The sequence below is a fragment of the Watersipora subatra genome, chromosome 2 (genome assembly GCF_963576615.1).
Source record: "Watersipora subatra chromosome 2, tzWatSuba1.1, whole genome shotgun sequence".
Classification (NCBI taxonomy): domain Eukaryota; kingdom Metazoa; phylum Bryozoa; class Gymnolaemata; order Cheilostomatida; family Watersiporidae; genus Watersipora; species Watersipora subatra.
Genome location: NC_088709.1, coordinates 40,290,001 through 40,310,665, shown reverse-complemented (window position 1 = coordinate 40,310,665; position 20,665 = coordinate 40,290,001). Strand labels below are relative to the sequence as shown.

Genomic DNA, 20,665 nt, shown 5'->3' with positions numbered 1-20,665 from the left:
ACCCGAGGTGAAAATCCTCAAATTCTATGTCATGCTGATGCAGGACTAAATAGTTTTAATGAGCAGGTGACTCTGCATTTCGACATGATTTGATGAACTAGATTATTGAAGTCTACAATTATTATACATCTCACTCAAAAGAACCTTCTAGAAGCAATTGTGAAATACTCAATCTAACACTGCCATTCAAAACACCACAATTAAAGTATAGCGTGCCATGAAAGATTACATAAATGTATCACCTCAACATAATCATATTGACAAGTGTTGTGGTTTTCAATGTCAAAGTCAACCATAAAAAGGATGATTGAGCTGCCCTGAGACACTGTGATCGTCCAATAACATTCAGCATTTCTGTTATAAGTAGTTGGGTAGTTTGGTGAAAGAAATGTTCCGCTTGGACCTGTTAGATCTGCTCCACAACCTTCAAGATGCAATATGTTTGCATTTACGCCCACACATCTACATTTATTGGTCAAGCATAGATGTAGCTCAGCACTGATAAATTATACTTCTTGCACTTGTATAAGGTTTTGCGCAAGGAATACTTTAGTTCAGCATAAAAGTGAAAGACTTTCATGAAAGTGAAAGAGTTTTGCGCCATTATCAAATAACGGCTCAAAACTGATTGCTGTTGCCATGTAAATAATCCTTGAGGTTTCCAAGGCTAACCTTCACCGGCATCTTCATACCAGATCCTAAAGCCCCTCGCAGAGCTAGACCCATCTGTCTTGAACTTAAGCCACAGCCTATTGCTGTGTGAAAATATTGGACTCGTCACATTGGTTCCACAGGACCTGCTTATCAAGGGTGACACGTCTGTTCCTCCATTTCTGCAATGAATAATTGAGAGCTATTATTTGCTCACAGTCGTAAGTCTAGACTGTGAGCAAATAATACAGAGCTGTTTTGCTACAAGCTTTTGATCAAATGTGTTTTTATTTCTTTTAGAAAATTTTTTACTCGAGAACAATAACTCGACGTTTATTTGTATTTCTTTAACAATATACACTAGGTAACAGCTACAAAGATTTTTATAATGGCATCAAATGAGTGGCTTGAACGACTAACCTTTCGAAAGCAAGATACAAAGAGAAAGAAACTGTACACATGAATGGATTCTCAAAATGTGTAGAGGGTGCAGGTAAACTATTCGACAACTATGGTCAAACATGCTGACAGCCCTATACAAGTGTCTGGGTCAGCTGTGCATTTTACAGGAAACAGTCATAACACAAAACAGGACTGCTGACCTTATCTCGAGGTAGTCATAATTGCAGTGGGAATGAAACTCCAGGGCAAAGTCAGTGATATTGAGAGCGATCTGATGGTTGTCAGGGGCAGTGATAGTCCAGATGCACTCCCTCATGTGAGGATAATTAGAGGGATAGTTGGGAGAGGTGATAACTCCTGGTAAACTTCGTCTTTCATCTCCACACCCTATACACACAATCAAATATTCCAAAATCTTCAACGAGGTATCAAGGTATCTTATTCTTGTCATGGTTTGTGATAGAAACAGCAGATGTCATTTTTGGATGCTGAGAATTATTTCCTTGGTGATAGATCTGTTCTATAACATTGGTTAAAATAGTATTTTAATTCGTTTAGAATTTGTTGTGATAAAACTAAAATGCTTATCAAACATTCAAAATTTTTAGTCAAGTTGTGTTTTTAAAAATCTTTCAATCGCTTGAGGTCAAATACTGAAGTTACATTTATCAATCTTTGATATATCAGAGATATAACACACCGTCTATATCTTCAAGCTCAACCACTGCCAAAATTATTTCGGAAAATCTAAAACATGCTATAGCATGGTATGAATATTTTTTTACCAACATAAAACGTTCTGATAAATATAGGTTTACTATTTGTATTCTGTTTATTAATATTACAAATCAGTACTTCCAACAAATTTGACCTATTCTATAATGCTTTCATGTGCCAGCCATACAAGATAGCTTAAAGATGTTGAAAAATACTAAACACATTGATGACAGCTATCAATAGAAGTACAGCAATCAATAGAAGTACTCACAAGAATGGTTGAAAGATACATAGCTTATGGAGAAACCTTCATGTGCAACACTTGAGTCTGTATGGAATCTGACATATAACACATTTCCAGTTGATGTGAATGTTGGTGGTGTCTCTCCTCCACAATATCTACATAGGAACACACTTGTGAATCCACACAAAATGGGCAGTGTTCATTACACCGTTAGCTCTCGACAACAGCCAATGGTCCAATAGCTTTTGACAACACACTTTTGGACCAATAGCTTTTTGCGACAGGTCATTGGACGAATAACTTTTTACAACAGGTCATTGGACGAATAACTTTTTACAACAGGTCATTGGACCAATAGCTTTTGACAACAGGTCATTGGGCCAATAACTTTTTACAACATGTCATCGGACCAATAGCGGCTGGCCTAATAATAACATTGCCCTGTAAAAAAGCTATATAGAAGAAAGTACAAGCACACAAAAGGAAATGGGGTGGGGAAATGTACAAGCAACCTATTAGTGTAGCGAGTAAGCTGTACAGTGGCAGAGGTGTAACTACATTGCAGGAGATTTTCATAAGCTTGTTTCTATACACGATTCAAATGCAGCTAAAAAAGGAGTTCTAATGGAGGAGATAGCAAGAATGGGCGGCCGGTGAGTTTACAACTCAAGGATCACATCACTGATACGATAGACAGCGAGGTCAAAGCGTTGTGAACCGACAATTGGGCTAGTTAGTTAGTGTTCACCAACAACGGTTAGTGAACAGAACAGCCGGGCTCTAATGTGACTGATATTTTGGAGCAAACGTGAGCAGCCAATGTGAACAGCCAATGGATATGCAGAGCTTTAATGTGAACAGCCAATGGATATGCAGAGCTTTAATGTGAACAGCCAATGGATATGCAGAGCAATAAAAATACTCATTTAAAGGTTTAAAGGAAAAGTACTCCATCTGATGAAGTAGATAAATAACGATGACAGGAAAAAGTGTAATAAATTAGACAGAATCTATTCCAGCTAACTCAGGGATTTCAGATGTTTTCCCAGGTAAGGTTTTACGCTTTTTTGCATGACAAAGTTGGTGATACTTTTTATTTTCAGGTAGCTTCTTTTGCTCTTAACAGACATTCTACTAAAACCTGTCAAATAGTCCACATTGTCATCTATATTATTAAGTTGTATGTATTGTCAAGTCATCTATATTGCTAAGTTCTATGTATTGTCAAGTCATCTATATTGCTAAGTTGTATGTATTGTCAAGTCATCTACATTGCTAAGTTGTATGTATTGTCAAGTCATCTATATTATTAAGTTGTATGTATTGTCAAGTCATCTATATTGCTAAGTTCTATGTATTGTCAAGTCATCTATATTGCTAAGTTGTATGTATTGTCAAGTCATCTACATTGCTAAGTTGTATGTATTGTCAAGTCACCTATATTGTTAAGTTGTCTGTATGGTCAAGTGATTTATACGTATCTAATAGCTTTTGTTATTATCAAGTCTGCTGGTCAGTTAGTTGTGTCACCCTATCAGTAAACCAAAGAACTTTGGTATAATTTGTGGTGTTAGTATTTTACTCTACTGTTCTGTTCTAGAGAGCGCGTAGTCCTGAAATTTTAATTTTTTAAAAGAACCAACTCGAACAATAAAAAGCACTTCTAACTCTTAATATTGATGTGATAAGATGGAGCAGACAACAACTAAGCTGAGAAAAACTAAAAGCAAACAACTCCTGGTTGGCTTAGAAAGAAATGCTTTGAGCAAACAATCACTGCAATTTCATGCTTCATAGATATTTTAGTAGGAGTTGATATTCTGTCGTAAAAATACGCCATTTAAATTTTCACGCAGTCAAGACTATATGTAATTCAATCTCAATGTCACGGAGAGCAGTACGTTCACAGGCTGCTTAATTGCTAAGGAAACGTACTGGTTGTTAATCCATCCTGTGATTCATCGTTATATTTAAAATGGCAGTGATTCAGTTTTTGTGGTTATTTAAATTTGACCATTTAGTAGCAACCAGTTGTTGGCAGCTGTAGCAGGTTGACTTTTGACTAAAGCAGTCTTATAACAACCACATTATTATGCATAGCCTCAAATATGACTGCTACTCAGAGCAAATATGTATTACCAGCACAAAAAATAAAAGATAAAACGATTTTGCCAGCAATTGACCAAAACATGCCCATTTCATTCCCAAAAACAATCTTTTGTCAAAAATTGGTCGATACATGGAGATGCATTAAGTGTATTTGAAATCTTTAAAAGAATATTAATGACTTTGCACACAAAATGAAAAAGTATATCTCAAAACTATAAAAATGAAATTTTATTAAAATAACATTCAAAATTATGTTTTAAATGTCAAGTGGCAAGATATTTTGCTTCACAGATAAAATTGCTGTGCTTATGAGTAAACTATAACTTGCAGGTAAATCTTGCAGGTAAGATTTGTTGTGAGTAGTAATGAGAAAATGAGGAAGATTTTTGTGGCAGTTCAAGGTCATGTCAGCTCATAAGTGTCTGGTTTGTCAACAGAAACAAATACAGCACTCATACACACATTATTTTTAAAAATAAGCTCAACAAAGCTGATCAACTGGAATTTGATGTGTTTGCAGCCCACAAAAGTATTTTTTAAATTCTAAAAACAAGTTTTAAAACATTGGTGACCGATATGGTGAGAGAATGTTTGTTGACAGTGAACATGCTGCATATAGGTAGAAGCTCACTCTATGCATTAATGAGTTTCGTTTACATACAGCCACATGGGTGAACTTTTAACGTTGCATTGAATGAATCCTTAGACGCTAACCTGATATGACGAGCCACAGTAGCAACATAAGCTAAGTAAAATCTTCAAATATGTATTACCAAATGTTTTGACCAATTACTATGTATTGGTCAAAACTCCCTTCATAAAACCTGTTTCTTCAAGGAGCCGTTATTAAAATCTTTCTTATTTTGTACAGTTTTTCAATCTAAGAATACCAATAATTGCAAATCTGAAAGCATGGAAGGGCAGTGATAGTGATTTAATGGACAAACAAATGAGCGGAGCGGACAACTCTGGAAACAAGTAAGCATTTAGCGACAGGGAGTTTCTACCTTCCTTGTACAGGAACAGATGTGTTTGTTTTAGCAGCCTCTGTAGGGTTCGCTTTCTCAGACTGACTGTTGTCAGCCTTTGGAAGATTGCTGCCACAAAATATTAACAAATGAATCATGTAAGGATGTGATCTTGTGGTGACTATTACTAGAAGGAGCTGGTGACTATTACTAGAAGGAGCTGGTGACTATTACTAGGAGCTGGTGACTATTACTAGAAGGAGCTGGTGACTATTACTAGAAGGAGCTGGTGACTATTACTAGAAGGAGCTGGTGACTATTACTAGAAGGAGCTGGTGACTATTACTAGAAGGAGCTGGTGACTATTACTAGAAGGAGCTGGTGACTATTACTAGAAGGAGCTGGTGACTATTACTAGAAGGAGCTGGTGACTATTACTAGAAGGAGCTAATAAATCACTTGCAACACTTAGCTTCATCTTTTAATACTGTTATAGGAATTTGAAGACTGTATGTAGCCGTACGAGTCATCCATGGACCGTCAAATATTCTACTAGTGGCAACCTTTTACTTGTCTTCGTGGATCTAATGATAGAGGTTTGGACTAGTACTATCTTCTCTCAGAAAACTTAAGTATTGACTGTGTTTTTAGCTGTTTAGGAAATTTACAAAATGTTCATCTGTAATATTGAGGTTTCATCGCCGCGTTTCGAAAAGTAGAAAAGTCCTTGAGCAGCTTCAGAAAATAATTAGTATAAAGTTAAAGAAAGCACACATATCCTATATTTTGGTTTTAGCTAAAACTACATTTTGTGTTTTCAAAAGACTATTAAAAGCGCCCGTGAGGATATTGTAAGTTTTCTGAAAGGTTTGTTTAATTGCATCAAGCAAAATGCAAAATAAATACCATAAAAAAATTATTAAAATTTTATGCTCATAATAGTAGTAAGAGTGGCATAGATACAGAGTTTAGAAATTAAAAATAAATAATAAAATAATTAAATTAAATAAATAAAATGAAAAATTGTCAAATAAATACACACAAACCTAGAAGAGAAGCAATATTTCTCAATGACCTTACCTTCCTGTGGCATTGTCTGATCTATTGTTAGACACCTGCACGTAGTCATAATTACAAGGAGTGGATGACTCGATGCTGATGAAATCAAATGTAAGTCGAATTTGGAATCCTTCAGCTACCCTAACTTCCCATAAACAGTCTACTCCGTGTGGATAAAAGTTGGGATGTCCGGGGCTCACTATAGTGCCCGTAGCATTCGTAAGTATTCCACCACAAACTACAAGCCAGAAGCTTTGATAGACAAAAGCTTCATAAGGTGTTATCGGAATGCTGATGATGTAATAATGAAACAACAACGAGTCTAACAGCTTTTCACTGTCTTCCTGATAATTCTGCCAAACTGCATGAAAAAGCAATGAATTAAGGGGCTATGAAATGACAAGTTACCATTCCACAAGTTCAATACCTTGACTAGCCTCAGTTCCTGTGTTGCAGACGCTATCAGCTATAGCAAATTTATGTTCTCGTCTACACGTATTCATGCTTCTACAAGCTTTTGTTCTTTCTCACAAGTTGTGTAGAGACTATATAGCAACAGTAATGATGCTATATACAAGTTGTGTAGAGACTATATAGCAACAGTAATGTTGCTATATACAAGTCGTGTAGATACTATATAGCAACAGTAATGTTGCTATATACAAGTCGTGTAAAGACTATATAGCAACAGTAATGTTGCTACATATATACAAGTCGTGTAGAGACTATATAGCAACAGTATTGTTGCTATATACAAGTCGTGTAGAGACTATGTCGCAACAGTAATGTTCAACCCTTGCGGTTACCCCACATACCTGTGTCATCGATGCCGGTGTCAGAGTCTCTAAACTCATATGTGGCTCTGAAGCCGAGGTCAGTGACAGAGCTATCAGTTCTGAAGATGAGCAGCATGTTGCTGCCGGTGGAAGTCAATTGTTCAGGTACTACTGAGCCACACATTTTTCTCAGAGGTGTCCCGGTGGCGTTGGCTCCATCGTAAGCCTGGCAACGAACACGAGTGTAAGTCAACAGTTGATGGTTCATTTTGTTTCTCCGATTAAAACATCGTCAAACTGATGTTCGGGGAGTTAGCCAAGGTTTACCTGGTATGATGGGTAACAAACGGAGAAACTTCCTTTGTTTGTGGTCAGATGAGTGCAAATTGGTAGCTTCACTAATTAAAGCTTTTCAAAGACATGGCTAAAGTGCATGAACCAATGGTTTCAAAGACATGGCTGAAGTGCATGAACCAATGGTTTCAAAGAAATAAAGTGCATGAACCAAAACACATCTCGGTTTCAAAACACATCTCGGGTAATTTTGGAATTTAATGAAAATGATAAAGCAAAAATTTTTGGAAACGATTTATTGGCTTTAATGATTGTATGTTGTAATTTTGTTTGCCAGGATACAAAATTTTCTCGCAGCTACTCAGTATGCAATTGTTTATTCTCAATCTAAAAAAGGTGGAGATTAGTTATTTGATGTAACATTATGAAGAAGACCTTTTCTATAAACCAAAGCGGTGTACAGAAACATAACTTTTTCATTCACAAAATTATTGTCTAAGGATTTGCTATGAGAAACGCTTACAACAAGGTAGTCATATATGCAAGAGTTGCTTCCTGAACTCGCTTCTATCCCAAAATCAGAAAAGGTCACGTCAATCACTTGGTCTGCTTGTGCCTCGAGAGAGTATGTGCAAGTCTTGCTATGTGGGTACGAGCTGGGCCAATACGGAGACGTGATTGTACCAGTAGAGGCTGTGAAACTGCCTCCACAAGCTAAAACATTCAATATATTCTCTTATGTAGCCATTGGTAGAAGTAGTTCAGAAGCTTTTTCAGAACATCACCCAGTATGAGTACCGTAGAGATATTCAAATAACTCATATTTTGGTGACTTTCTGTACAGGCTAGCCTGTCTTGACAAACTGTTGTTTTTGCGGAGTTGTCCCCCCGTCGAGCGGGCGAGCAAAACAACAGTTGTTTGTTGTTTTGCTGGCCCGCTCAAGGGAGGGTCAACTCCGCAAAAACAACAGTTTATCAAGACAGGCTAGTACAGGCCAAAGAAGGGTACAGATCTTTACTGATGAGTAATATTGTTATGCATTTTCATTGGCTAAGCAAAGTTCACTTCTGTTACCCCAGAGTACGCCAATATTTACAAATTGCCATATTATTATTAATTTAAACTATTGTTATCATCGTCTATAAATTGAGATGATCAAAATTCCTTACCTACAGTCCACATAGCCCTAAATCCACTACCACTGACACTGGCGTCTGTGTGGAGCCTGAGGTAAAGATTGTTGGTGGTGCTGATGATGGTTCCTGGTAACTCGGTACCACAGAGTTTGCCAAAACTAGGAGCAGTATCATCCACCCCGTCATGGACCTTTAAGAATTAGCAAATCGTCAGAGCAAAATATGATCAAAATGGTTCTGAAAATGAGTTTGCTACCCCCCCCCCTCACCAAAATAAATTGCGCATCTCAACTAGTTCACTTTTTGATCTTGTATCGAGTCCTTACTTGTTACACCCCGGTCCTTCGCTGAGTTTTCTGAAGACAAATGTCTCATACATGTATATGTATATACGCATGCAGATATTTTAGGACATTTGTGTGTTTATCAACATAACAACAGGAATAGCCGTGTTGTTTAGAATATCAATCCTACACAGTGGGTTCCAAATCAATCCTCGGATAACACGACATTCGACTGAAAGGCATTCCCAACAAACCTCTCATTTTCGACACAGTAAAATATTGTATTATAAACCAGCCAATCAGACCAATTAGATACTAAAACCCTTTTAGACAGTTCAATTATCGTTTGGTAGTTCAAAGTTGGTAAAACTGCAACAAGCAAAGCCATACACATGAGACTAGGATATTCATGTCCAGGTAAATGATTCGCACACTAGTTGCTAACAAAACTTTATAACCAGCTCTGTAATGATTTCTTTCAAACAAACGAAACACCCACCTCCAGATAGTCGTATGCGCAGGTAGATGACGACTCCATATCAAAGTCGGTGAAGTTTAGTGATATTTTTGCATTTATATTAGGTATGCTAATCACCCAGACACAGTCTCCATTGTGATCATAGTGGTTGGGAAAGTTGGGTGATATGATGATACCATCTGTGAGGTTTAGGCGACCACCGCAGTTAGAGTTGGGAGCTACACAGGAGAAAAAATCGCTAGACTTAAAAATGTTTTCAAGGATTCACAGAGGATTAAAAGAAAAGGGCATTTCAAGAAAACTTTAGACTCAGTAATAATTAATTTGAACATATGTAGAACATGTATAAGTGCTAATGAAAATGTGTAAAGAGTGACAGTTGCTTACGGACAGGGTCTGTGAACCACGTGAACAAGAAGCCTGTGTCGGTAAGAGAAGCATCTGAGTGGAACTTAACGAAGAGTTCATTGCCGTCAGTAGTAATGTGGCCAGGGTTGGTTGTAGAGCAATATTTTGCAAATATTGGGTCAGTCTCTCTTAAGCCATTGCGTAGCTACAATGCAACACATAACAATAACTGACGGGAAACAACACAACACACAGCCATAACTGATAGGAAACAACACAACACACAGCCATAACTGATAGGGAACAACACAACACAACCATAACTGACATGGAACAACACAACACAACCATAACTGACAGGGGACCATGCAACACATAACTATAACTGATAGGGAACAACACAACACATAACTGTAAATGACAAGGAACAACGCAACACACAACCATAACTGATAGGGAACAACACAACCCATAACTGTAAGTGACAAGGAACAACACAACACATAGCTGTAACTGACATGAACAACACAACTGTAACTGATAGGGAAACAACTATTGACTGTGCAGATAACAACTAACATTGCTGTCATTGGTCCTTGTACCTAGCAGACTTTAATAACATACTTTGTTAAATTAAAATACAAACACTTTCATTTTTAGAAATGAATATAAGAAAATTTAAGAGAAATCATGAACTAGTGAATTAGTTGCCTTCATACACAGGAAATGGCCATTTCATGGCCGTGATATGGCAGATTGTTAATGCGTTTGTAAGAGACTTAGTAATGAGTGTACCTTTAGATATGAGCCGCTTAAGATATGAGTTTTTCAAAATACGAGCTCAAATTCGAACTGAAGTTTGAGCTGAACTTGCTAGAATTCCGAACTTAACTTTACAAGACAAACTTGGCTGCGCGGCTGTTAGTGGAAAGAACAAAACTTCTGGTTCACCATATTCTGGCTAGGTTGTATAAACGTTTTTATCTCAAATGGCTTGCATTTGTGAGCATTATTTGTGCCATAGTTGACCACTTAATTAGTAAATGTTTATGTATGCCACCATGGCCACTAAGGGGCAGTCGATAGAAAGGACTATTAATAACATTTTTAACAATAATATTAATGAATACTTAATGACACTCGCCTGTTGCATTTCCTAAGGCATATGCAAACCTTCTTGTTAATGTATCCATCTGTCTTGAACGTAAAAAAACGGTATTCATTTTTTGTACCAATAAAGTGTTTCTTTTATTTTAGATTTTTAGTTAGGTTGTTTCACATTAAAATATAATGTACTTTGTAGTGGCATAAAATGGTTATGGGAGATTTATTATGGGGTGGTTAGAAGCATTTTAAATTTTGGGTATGAATTACTTCCATTCCCATTATTTTGGACGGGAAATTAAGGTTTGGACTACGAGTTTTTTTTAATTGGAACTTAGATCTGAAATGGAGTAAACTAATATCTCAAGGTACAACTGTATTGATTGAGAATCTTGAACTCTGCCAGTTATATGGCAGAGTTATAATTAGCAGTTAACTGCCAGCTAAACGGGTCTTTGCTCACTGGATGAAAAATTTAAAACAGGCCTACCAAATCCTTTAGGGTTGCAAGCCTGACTTGTGGGATACTAAATGCCCTCCTTATCAGAACAAGGAAACATTTTGTACAAATCCATTAGACGGTTGCTTGGCAACCATTAAATTTATGGCACATTTAAGTAATATTCATAACTTATGAGCTATAAATGTGCTATCAAGAATAACAATTAAGTGTAGAGATTAAAAGTTATTGATTGAAAGTAATACAAGCGAGAGTGTTCCCAGGTAGACGCCACATCTTGGCTTTGCTTAGTAGGGGTTGAAACTATGGCCCACTGATCAGCAACGCTAGTAGGTATGAGGGGTTGAAACTATGGCCCACTGATCAGCAACGCTAGTAGGTATGAGGGGTTGAAACTATGGCCCACTGATCAGCAACGCTAGTAAGTATGAGGGGTTGAAACTATGGCCCACTGATCAGCAACGCTAGTAGGTATGAGGGGTTGAAACTATGGCCCACTGATCAGCAACGCTAGTAGGTATGAGGGGTTGAAACTATGGCCCACTGATCAGCAACGCTAGTAGGTATGAGGGGTTGAAACTATGGCCCACTGATCAGCAACGCTAGTAAGTATGAGGGGTTGAAACTATGGCCCACTGATCAGCAACGCTAGTAGGTATGAGGGGTTGAAACTATGGCCCACTGATCAGCAACGCTAGTAGGTATGAGGCAGTAACTCTCACCTCTAAGTAATCAAAGCTGCAGTTGACATGGTTTTCTAATGCCAGATGAGCAAACGTGAGTGCGATGTTGTTTCCTGGAGGCACCCTGATAGTCCAGACACAGGTCCTGTTGACAGGGTAGTTACTAGGATAGCCAGGACTTTGAATCGAACCAGAACTCTGATTTCGGATGTCTTCTCCACAGACTTCAAGGCAAATGGTTTATATTGAAATATTGGGTATACAAGAATTAATTATGTAGGCTGGATACATGAGGTGAGAATATAGATGGGTGATGAGGTGGGGATAAGCTAGAATAGGAAGAGAATATGGGATATAAGGGTAGGATATCGGCAGACATAGGCTAGCAAAGGGGGAGCAAAGTCAGCAGATGGAATTTATCGAGGCAAAGTTAGTTGGTCATTGTGAGGTTTATCGGGTCGGATACTTTTGACATTAAGCTGCTGTTGATATGAATAGGCTAATCGCAGAAGAAGCTTAAAACCATGCCAAGAAACTGTCAGCTTCGGCTGGTTATAAAACAAAAATCAGCGAAGGTATGAATGTGTAATCTTTCAAAATTAGTTTCATCACACTCGCAGTATTTTTAATAACTCCAAAAGCATTATTTTGCTTGTCATGACTGACTTGTGTATTGGCTAGCATTCTTATTTAGAATAATTGATTTAAAATTATTATTATGTAAAATACTAAAATAATACCCTGTGGGTTGCCTACTACTGCCCCAGCAATAATATAACAGACACAAGCACATTATATGCAGATCAATAGAAATACACAGTAAATATGATTTATCACAATAGGCCTACTCAACTAAATAAAATGTTACTAAATAGATAGATGAGACAGAAAAGGAAATAGTATTTGTTCTTCCACGACAGACAAGAGCCAACCTGTAATAATGCTACATTTATATCAATAGTGTTGCTTGCTATAGATAAGGATATATAGTATTGTGAAGCAATTAACTGACAAGTAGGAAATAGTCTACCAACTCGCTAGTGGTTATTTCATTGAACACTTTCACAAGCTAATAATTATCTCCAAAATTTAAACTCAGTTTTAGCTTGAGTTCCAGAATTCATACTTCATTAAACAACTGATCAAGTTTTGATAAAATTAAGGTTACTTTAAAAAAAGGATAAATATGCAATTTATTAGTATATAAGCAATAATAATATTATACATTTCATTACACCATTCATTACTTTTCAAGAAAACTATGTTCCAAACAAACAGAATTCAAATTATATATTAGTCCTGCATCATCACAGCTACCATAATATTTATTGCAAACATAGTTTTCTTTCATTTTATGTACCAACCAAACCACCATCAACTTCGTAAATGCGTGTATTCAATACAAGGATGGTTATTTATTGCTGGAGTGATATAAATGCATCGAACCAGCATTATTTCTAAAATATTTTGTTTCGATTTAGTTCCTGATTTCACAAGTTGTGATTTATTGTCTTACGAGCGCAACTAGTTAAAGCCAACTTGTCGATCAGAATCAAATACTGACTACAAAAGCTGATTATGTATACTTTTAACCTTCAGAAACATTTACAATAAAATAAAAGTACTCTTGGCATGTTTCAATTAAATAACTATTTCCTTGTACAACAAAAAATTGCTACAAACCATTAACAGCCATCTAAAAATAAAATGCAAAATCTTTTTGTTGTAGAGGATATGGTTTGGTTATATAATGAAGTGTTTACAATCGAGCATCTTAAGGTTGATTGTATGTTGAGAGATCGTGGTGTATGAGTTATATGATATTAAGATATAGCTGCTGAGGGAGAAGAGCTGGGTGCTGTTCAAGCATGCCTTGTACAAAGAAACACAAGATACAACTACAGAAACAAGGATAATAAGACAGAAATATTAGCTTACTTGGGGTTGAAGAGTTCCATGTAAAGGCAAAACCTTGGCCCGCCACTGATCTATCTGTTTTGAACCACATATAGATGACATTGTGTGTGGTGGTGATAGTCTTTCCTCTTAGGCCCTTAAATACAGCATTAGCTATTTAGCACTTGCCTGTGTGTAGCACAAAATATATGAGCACCTGTCTCCTATTGACACAAAATATATGTGAATGAATATATATATACTTGTTAGTAGCACAATATAGGATCACCCGCCTCTGAGTAACAGAATATAAGATCGCGTTTTTACTAGGGCCGCAGAATATAACATTTCTAGTCTTGATTCAAGACATACAGGTATGGACACCTGCTTTTTAGTGTCACTTGATCATATGGTCACTCGTTTAATAGTTATCCAAAATGTTGATTACAAATATGCCAACATATTTGACTTAGCTTGCAAGCATCTGCTGGCATAAGCCTTTGGCACATATGCCTGAGTTATTTGTGTCACCACCTGAGCTTGCATTTTACGCAATACGTATTTCCTTGTTCCAATTTTTATACCATGAGCAACAATAGAAAGGGCAAAGAGATTGTTTGCTAAAAAAATCTATTGTAGTTTATGAATACAATACCAAGTTTACACGACATGTCATTTGTCAACTTCCTGAAAGCGCTTTGGGAGCCAGTAGTCCTGCAGTTTAATACAATCGGACTACTAGTGTTGTATGATTGCAGTATAACTAATATGGTAGATGTTAATCCACTGGCTCCAAGATTAGGTGACATATAAAAGAGTATTGTGCCACTATATGGTTCATCTTCATTGCGCAAGCATTTCTCAACAGAGCTTTCACGCCACGAAATTATCAGGAAATTCGAAATACATAAATCACTTGAGGTTATCTCTCGAAGAACTCCATAAACTCGCATGCTTCGGCTAACTGCTAATATTTCTCAAATCTAGGCCATGGCTATGTCACAGTCCCTCAGTTATTATAGGCCATGGCTATGTCACAGTCCCTCAGTTATTATAGGCCATGGCTATGTCACAGTCCCTCAGCTATTATAGGCCATGGCTATGTCACAGTCCCTCAGTTATTATAGGCCATGGCTATGTCACAGTCCCTCAGCTATTATAGGCCATGGCTATGTCACAGTCCCTCAGTTATTATAGGCCATGGCTATGTCACAGTCCCTCAGCTATTATAGGCCATGGCTATGTCACAGTCCCTCAGTTATTATAGGCCATGGCTATGTCACAGTCCCTCAGTTATTATAGGCCATGGCTATGTCACAGTCCCTCAGCTATTATAGGCCATGGCTATGTCACAGTCCCTCAGTTATTATAGGCCATGGCTATGTCACAGTCCCTCAGCTATTATAGGCCATGGCTATGTCACAGTCCCTCAGTTATTATAGGCCATGGCTATGTCACAGTCCCTCAGCTATTATAGGCCATGGCTATGTCACAGTCCCTCAGTTATTATAGGCCATGGCTATGTCACAGTCCCTCAGTTATTATAGGCCATGGCTATGTCACAGTCCCTCAGCTATTATAGGCCATGGCTATGTCACAGTCCCTCAGTTATTATAGGCCATGGCTATGTCACAGTCCCTCAGTTATTATAGGCCATGGCTATGTCACAGTCCCTCAGCTATTATAGGCCATGGCTATGTCACAGTCCCTCAGTTATTATAGGCCATGGCTATGTCACAGTCCCTCAGCTATTATAGGCCATGGCTATGTCACAGTCCCTCAGTTATTATAGGCCATGGCTATGTCACAGTCCCTCAGTTATTATAGGCCATGGCTATGTCACAGTCCCTCAGCTATTATAGGCCATGGCTATGTCACAGTCCCTCAGTTATTATAGGCCATGGCTATGTCACAGTCCCTCAGTTATTATAGGCCATGGCTATGTCACAGTCCCTCAGTTATTATAGGCCATGGCTATGCCACAGTCCCTCAGTTATTATAGGCCATGGCTATGTCACAGTCCCTCAGTTATTATAGGCCATGGCTATGTCACAGTCCCTCAGTTATTATAGGCCATGGCTATGTCACAGTCCCTCAGTTATTATAGGCCATGGTTATGCCACAGTCCCTCAGTTATTATAGGCCATGGCTATGTCACAGTCCCTCAGTTATTATAGGCCATGGCTATGTCACAGTCCCTCAGTTATTATAGGCCATGGCTATGTCACAGTCCCTCAGTTATTATAGGCCATGGCTATGTCACAGTCCCTCAGTTATTATAGGCCATGGCTATGCCACAGTCCCTCAGTTATTATAGGCCATGGCTATGTCACAGTCCCTCAGTTATTATAGGCCATGGCTATGTCACAGTCCCTCAGTTATTATAGGCCATGGCTATGTCACAGTCCCTCAGTTATTATAGGCCATGGCTATGTCACAGTCCCTCAGTTATTATAGGCCATGGCTATGTCACAGTCCCTCAGTTATTATAGGCCATGGCTATGTCACAGTCCCTCAGTTATTATAGGCCATGGCTATGTCACAGTCCCTCAGTTATTATAGGCCATGGCTATGTCACAGTCCCTCAGTTATTGCACAACCAAATGCCAAGCGAAAATCACAGCTTCTATTATGCTGAATAAATACGCAAAGATGGTCACTTTCTCTATAGCTTCAGATCCTTATAAAACTCCATCTTTCATATCCTTTGCATATCAAAACACTAACAACTTAGCAACAGACTAGACTATTATGCATTTCTGCTCCTGTTGAAAGTTGTCTACTCTTGTCTGAATCTGTCCACACACGTAGTCTATTAAAACAAAACAGTTGCTTTAACAACTATTCAATCTGTTTTTCCACCAGGCTTTTACTTAGTTTGTGAGTTTTTTAAAACAATTGCAATGAAAAAACAAATAGCATTACAGTATTTAATATTATAGCAGCCACTCGAATTCGTTGAGAAGAGTGTACACTGATTTTATCAAAGATTGGAGCGTACTTTTGATGTCAGTATTGATTGAGTTAGAGACTTAAGAGAACTTAACCGCAACGTACCAGAGTTGTGTCATTCCCACAGTACTTGCCGATCTGATAAGCGGAGGCAGTAGAGCCATCATGAATCTGAAGGAAGTCGTAGTCGCAGTTTGGATGTGTCTCAAGGGAGAACTGACTGAAGTATAGGTTGAGGACCTGGTGCAGACAATCATCAGATAAGGATTATAGATATGATGAGATGTCAGCACCTACTATAAGCTAGCTGAATCATTCAACTGTTAGCTTGTAACCATTTCCAGTACAATACTGATACACAGCCATCTATTTACTTGTCGGTTACTAGCTTATACATGTGTATTTATAGAAAAGTACTGTACGGTTGGCTCACCTTGTGAAGTACAGTGGTAATCCTCCATGCACAGCTGATGTCATGAGGATAAGCGTCGTGGTTGGCTGGTGGAAACCTAAAACTTCCTGTTTGAGTCGTGAATTCTCCGCCACAGTCTAAACAGATAGTTTAAAATGCTCAGTAATACATACTACTAAAGCAGTAAAAGCTAAAAAATGCTATCGCTAAACACATTTATAAATTTTCAACGGACAAGATGAGTAAAAGACCCATACATGACTAACAAGATGGTGGGTATGTCTAAGGGTCAGCAAAGGTCAAACATCTTGCAATTAGGGTTTTACAGTTGTCAAGGTCAAAGGTCAAACATCCAACCAATGTTTGTATAATCACTTTTATCTATCAAAGTTTTTAAAAACTGTTGGTCTTGTTTTTTTCAAAAACGGACATTGGACCAAATATTGCGATTACATCACAGGAGTCAAAGCTTTACCATTACCTGTACCCTTCAACCACAATAATATGACATTTATAGTCATGTTTTCTTTAAAAACTGTAAGAATGTTTACTCTGTACCATAAGTCCTAGTTTCGCAGTTTCTTCCTGTAAGGAACTCTGGGCAGGTACACGTATAGTTTCCAGGAGTATTAGTACACGTGGCTCCATTCTGGCATACATTATTCGCACATTCATCAACGTCTGTCTGACAAAGATGGCCAGTCCAGCCGACAAAGCATGAGCATGTGAATGAGTTCGAGCTTGTGACTGTCTACAAGAATAAAGGGTCAAGGTCAGATTGGCGCAGCCAACAAATTATCAGGGTATCTAATCTATTTTCAGGAGTGTGTCTACCAATATTTACGATTGCATCACTCAGTTGCTAATTGTATATCTATTTGTGGTTGAGAAACATGCTTTTGAGGTTTTTGTAAACACTTTGCAATGCAAATTAGGACATTGTTTAATTTGGCCTGGGTGTCAGTCATGAGAAGAAGACACCCAAACATGTAGTATGGCTATGGTGTGAATCAAAGAAACCTAGACTATCACAGTCGTTCAGCTCAGTTGCTGAGCAAGTGTAGACAAGGCAAGACTTATAATCAGTCAGTTTAATCTCAACTGGGTTACAAAATCCTATCATAGCTGCAATCTGCAGTTTTATTACCGGATAGAGTAGACTTACAAAACAGTTTCCATTCTGGCAAGGATTGGGAGAGCAGACATCTGGAGATGGGGTACTACCACCTGAAATGTCCACACAACCACTGGGGCCTTCTCCATTTCCACTGAAACCAGGGTTACATCTGCACGAGCGAGTCGGCAAAGCTGAAAAATGAGAAGAGAACTCCTAAATTCAATAAGGATGGCTTACTTTATCTTTCAAACAAGGTCAAGCATGTCGCTTAAGGTCACCATCAACACGCACTAGCGGGCACAACTTGGCTATTTTAAGACTTAGAAGCAGACACTAAAAATCTAAAATCAATAATTTTTATGATTGAAAAAGCGCACAAACGAGATTATTGTGGTAACGTTTCCCCAGATTAAAGATGTTTTGCTTGTGGGTTTGCAACACAATATGCCATCTTTTTATAGTCTGGGAGTTAACAGCATGTTCTGGTAAGCAAAAAACTCCTTCCTAAATGTTGCTAAGGCTTATTTTTCATAACAGAATGCCTAAGTGGGATTGTTCATACAGTACTTGTATCTACAGTATCTAGCCACTAACTTGAGAAACACCAAACACTGTTCTCATAGTTCTCAAATTTCGAATTTGAAATTGAATTGCTGTCAATGTGTAGTTTTCTATGCATTTTTCTTTGAGAGTAATAAATCAGTTTAATTTTTACTGGTTGAAAGTTCTGTCAGTAATCTATTTAGCGTAGAACTCGCTCTTGCTTCAGATAATCTCTCTGCTGTAGAGAAAGAAAGTTATAATATACCTTGAGTTGAAGTTGCTGACATTACGCTGACATTTATTTTAAACCCTAAAAAGCCTAGTAACACGCTGTGATTAAATGACTGTCAATAAAGACAGAAAAAAGGAGACGAAGTGAGTTCTCATGTTCATATTAATCAACATGGTACATGTAATACATGAAGACCGTAAAAGGAATATGACTGCTGCTATTAAGGAAAAACGTCAATAAATCTCAAGCGATCAGCTGGAACATTCCAGAATGCACCAGAACATCAGTATGAGATCTCTATAAACATTAATGTGCCACAGGCAGATAAGCAATCAAATGGGTGAGTTCTGTCGCAGGCTGAATAACTTATGACACTGAAAACTATTTGACCAATTGATACTGATAGTCATAGGAGTATCAGTGCGTTGAGTAACAGTGCTCTGCCCGCTGTTCAGTGGAACTCTATGGACATTCATTACAGTTGTGTCAACTGCAGACACGTGGCTATTTTTAGCTTCTTATCAAGTCAAGTTAATAGAGTTTGAAGAATATTGGTATAACTAGAGTAGCCCATCATTCTATCCTATTAGAGGGGGCATTCTCACACGTATGTTCCGTTAAGATGCAAGTTGATGCCGGCTGCTTAAAGGTCAAGCAATCACAAGAAGTTGCGGGCAAAAGAGAAATGATAGACAGAAACAGAGAAGGTGGTACGAAGGAGAGAAAATGAGAAAAGAAAAAAAAGGATAGACAAAACTAAAGATATAAAAAGAAGTAGAAGAGATCAAATGGGGGTGAAAAGACAAGAGAGGCAGAAGAAAAGGTAGAAAATGCAGATAAGTACGAGAGTAAGACAGACAGAAAAAAGAATGAAGAAAGAAACAACAAACAAGAGAGTAGTCGTAAGGTAAAATAATGAAAATTTGCAAAAAATCTGGTTGGAAAAAACAACAAAATAAAGAGGCTGTAAAGCTAAAATAAGTGTATATTCTTACATGGATTATCGGAGCAAGTGGCATGCGGGCTGCAGCCACCATTGTCATTGCTGCATATTCCTACCCAAACGCATGCTTCATTGCTTCCCTTCTCATAACCATTCGGGCAAGGTCCGCATCTGCAGTCAGACAAGGAAAACTCATGGTAATAAAAGGCCTCTACTGGATTCCATTTACATAAACGGCACTTCTGACTTCAGTCCATCTCCTTTTAATCAATCAAATTATGTTCATCTGATGTGACACATGTGCACACTGACCAGATGAGGTGTAACCCAGTAACTTAGAGAGTCAGTTTTTTCAATGTATTTTAAGGTGACTGTAGTACTTAGTAACATGACTGTAAAACATCGAGCTGAGAGATGTGTCACTAGAATATCTCATTTAAAAGAACATTAGTGAGAATCAGCTACAATTATTTTAACATGAGCTTGTTAAGTATTTTCCTGCTCAACTTATAGCTTCTGCGAGTGATCAGCTCATAAACTGACGGTTTCGCAAGTACGCTCTTATCTACGGACCAATTTAAGAGGCAGATCAGATAAGCTCATAAAAATGCTTCATCCTATTTAGGAATTTTCAAAAATAGGAATGAACTAAATTGTGTGCGTAGGTCACTTGCGCTTCATTTGTTTTACTGGCGTCATAATTTATAAAAGAAATTAGGAATAGGCTATGAATAGAGAAAATCTGTTGTTGTAAAAACATGGCACTTAATGAAAAAAAGTAGCATAAATCAAGCTAGATGAACCATAACAAGATATATGGTAGGGCGCTTTTTTAATTGAGTTTTATTTTCTCATT

The 20,665-nt window shown here is 37.8% G+C and overlaps 1 protein-coding gene across 1 annotated transcript in view; it reads right to left on the bottom strand.

Annotated features, from left to right (window-relative positions):
- Nucleotides 1–20,665, bottom strand: part of LOC137388204 (cubilin-like) — a 94,144-nt gene that overhangs the window by 50,235 nt on the left and 23,244 nt on the right. The window contains exons 12-29 of the mRNA XM_068074708.1: nucleotides 19,862–19,980; nucleotides 18,140–18,282; nucleotides 17,533–17,725; nucleotides 16,996–17,111; nucleotides 16,668–16,802; nucleotides 13,653–13,767; nucleotides 11,754–11,938; nucleotides 9,507–9,672; nucleotides 9,141–9,337; nucleotides 8,391–8,547; nucleotides 7,744–7,934; nucleotides 6,966–7,152; nucleotides 6,172–6,388; nucleotides 5,131–5,220; nucleotides 2,042–2,169; nucleotides 1,254–1,440; nucleotides 673–833; nucleotides 243–424 (exon numbers count right to left, since the gene is read on the bottom strand). Coding sequence (XP_067930809.1) covers nucleotides 243–424; nucleotides 673–833; nucleotides 1,254–1,440; nucleotides 2,042–2,169; nucleotides 5,131–5,220; nucleotides 6,172–6,388; nucleotides 6,966–7,152; nucleotides 7,744–7,934; nucleotides 8,391–8,547; nucleotides 9,141–9,337; nucleotides 9,507–9,672; nucleotides 11,754–11,938; nucleotides 13,653–13,767; nucleotides 16,668–16,802; nucleotides 16,996–17,111; nucleotides 17,533–17,725; nucleotides 18,140–18,282; nucleotides 19,862–19,980 — 2,869 coding nt within the window. The remainder of the gene's footprint in view (nucleotides 1–242; nucleotides 425–672; nucleotides 834–1,253; nucleotides 1,441–2,041; nucleotides 2,170–5,130; nucleotides 5,221–6,171; nucleotides 6,389–6,965; nucleotides 7,153–7,743; nucleotides 7,935–8,390; nucleotides 8,548–9,140; nucleotides 9,338–9,506; nucleotides 9,673–11,753; nucleotides 11,939–13,652; nucleotides 13,768–16,667; nucleotides 16,803–16,995; nucleotides 17,112–17,532; nucleotides 17,726–18,139; nucleotides 18,283–19,861; nucleotides 19,981–20,665) is intronic.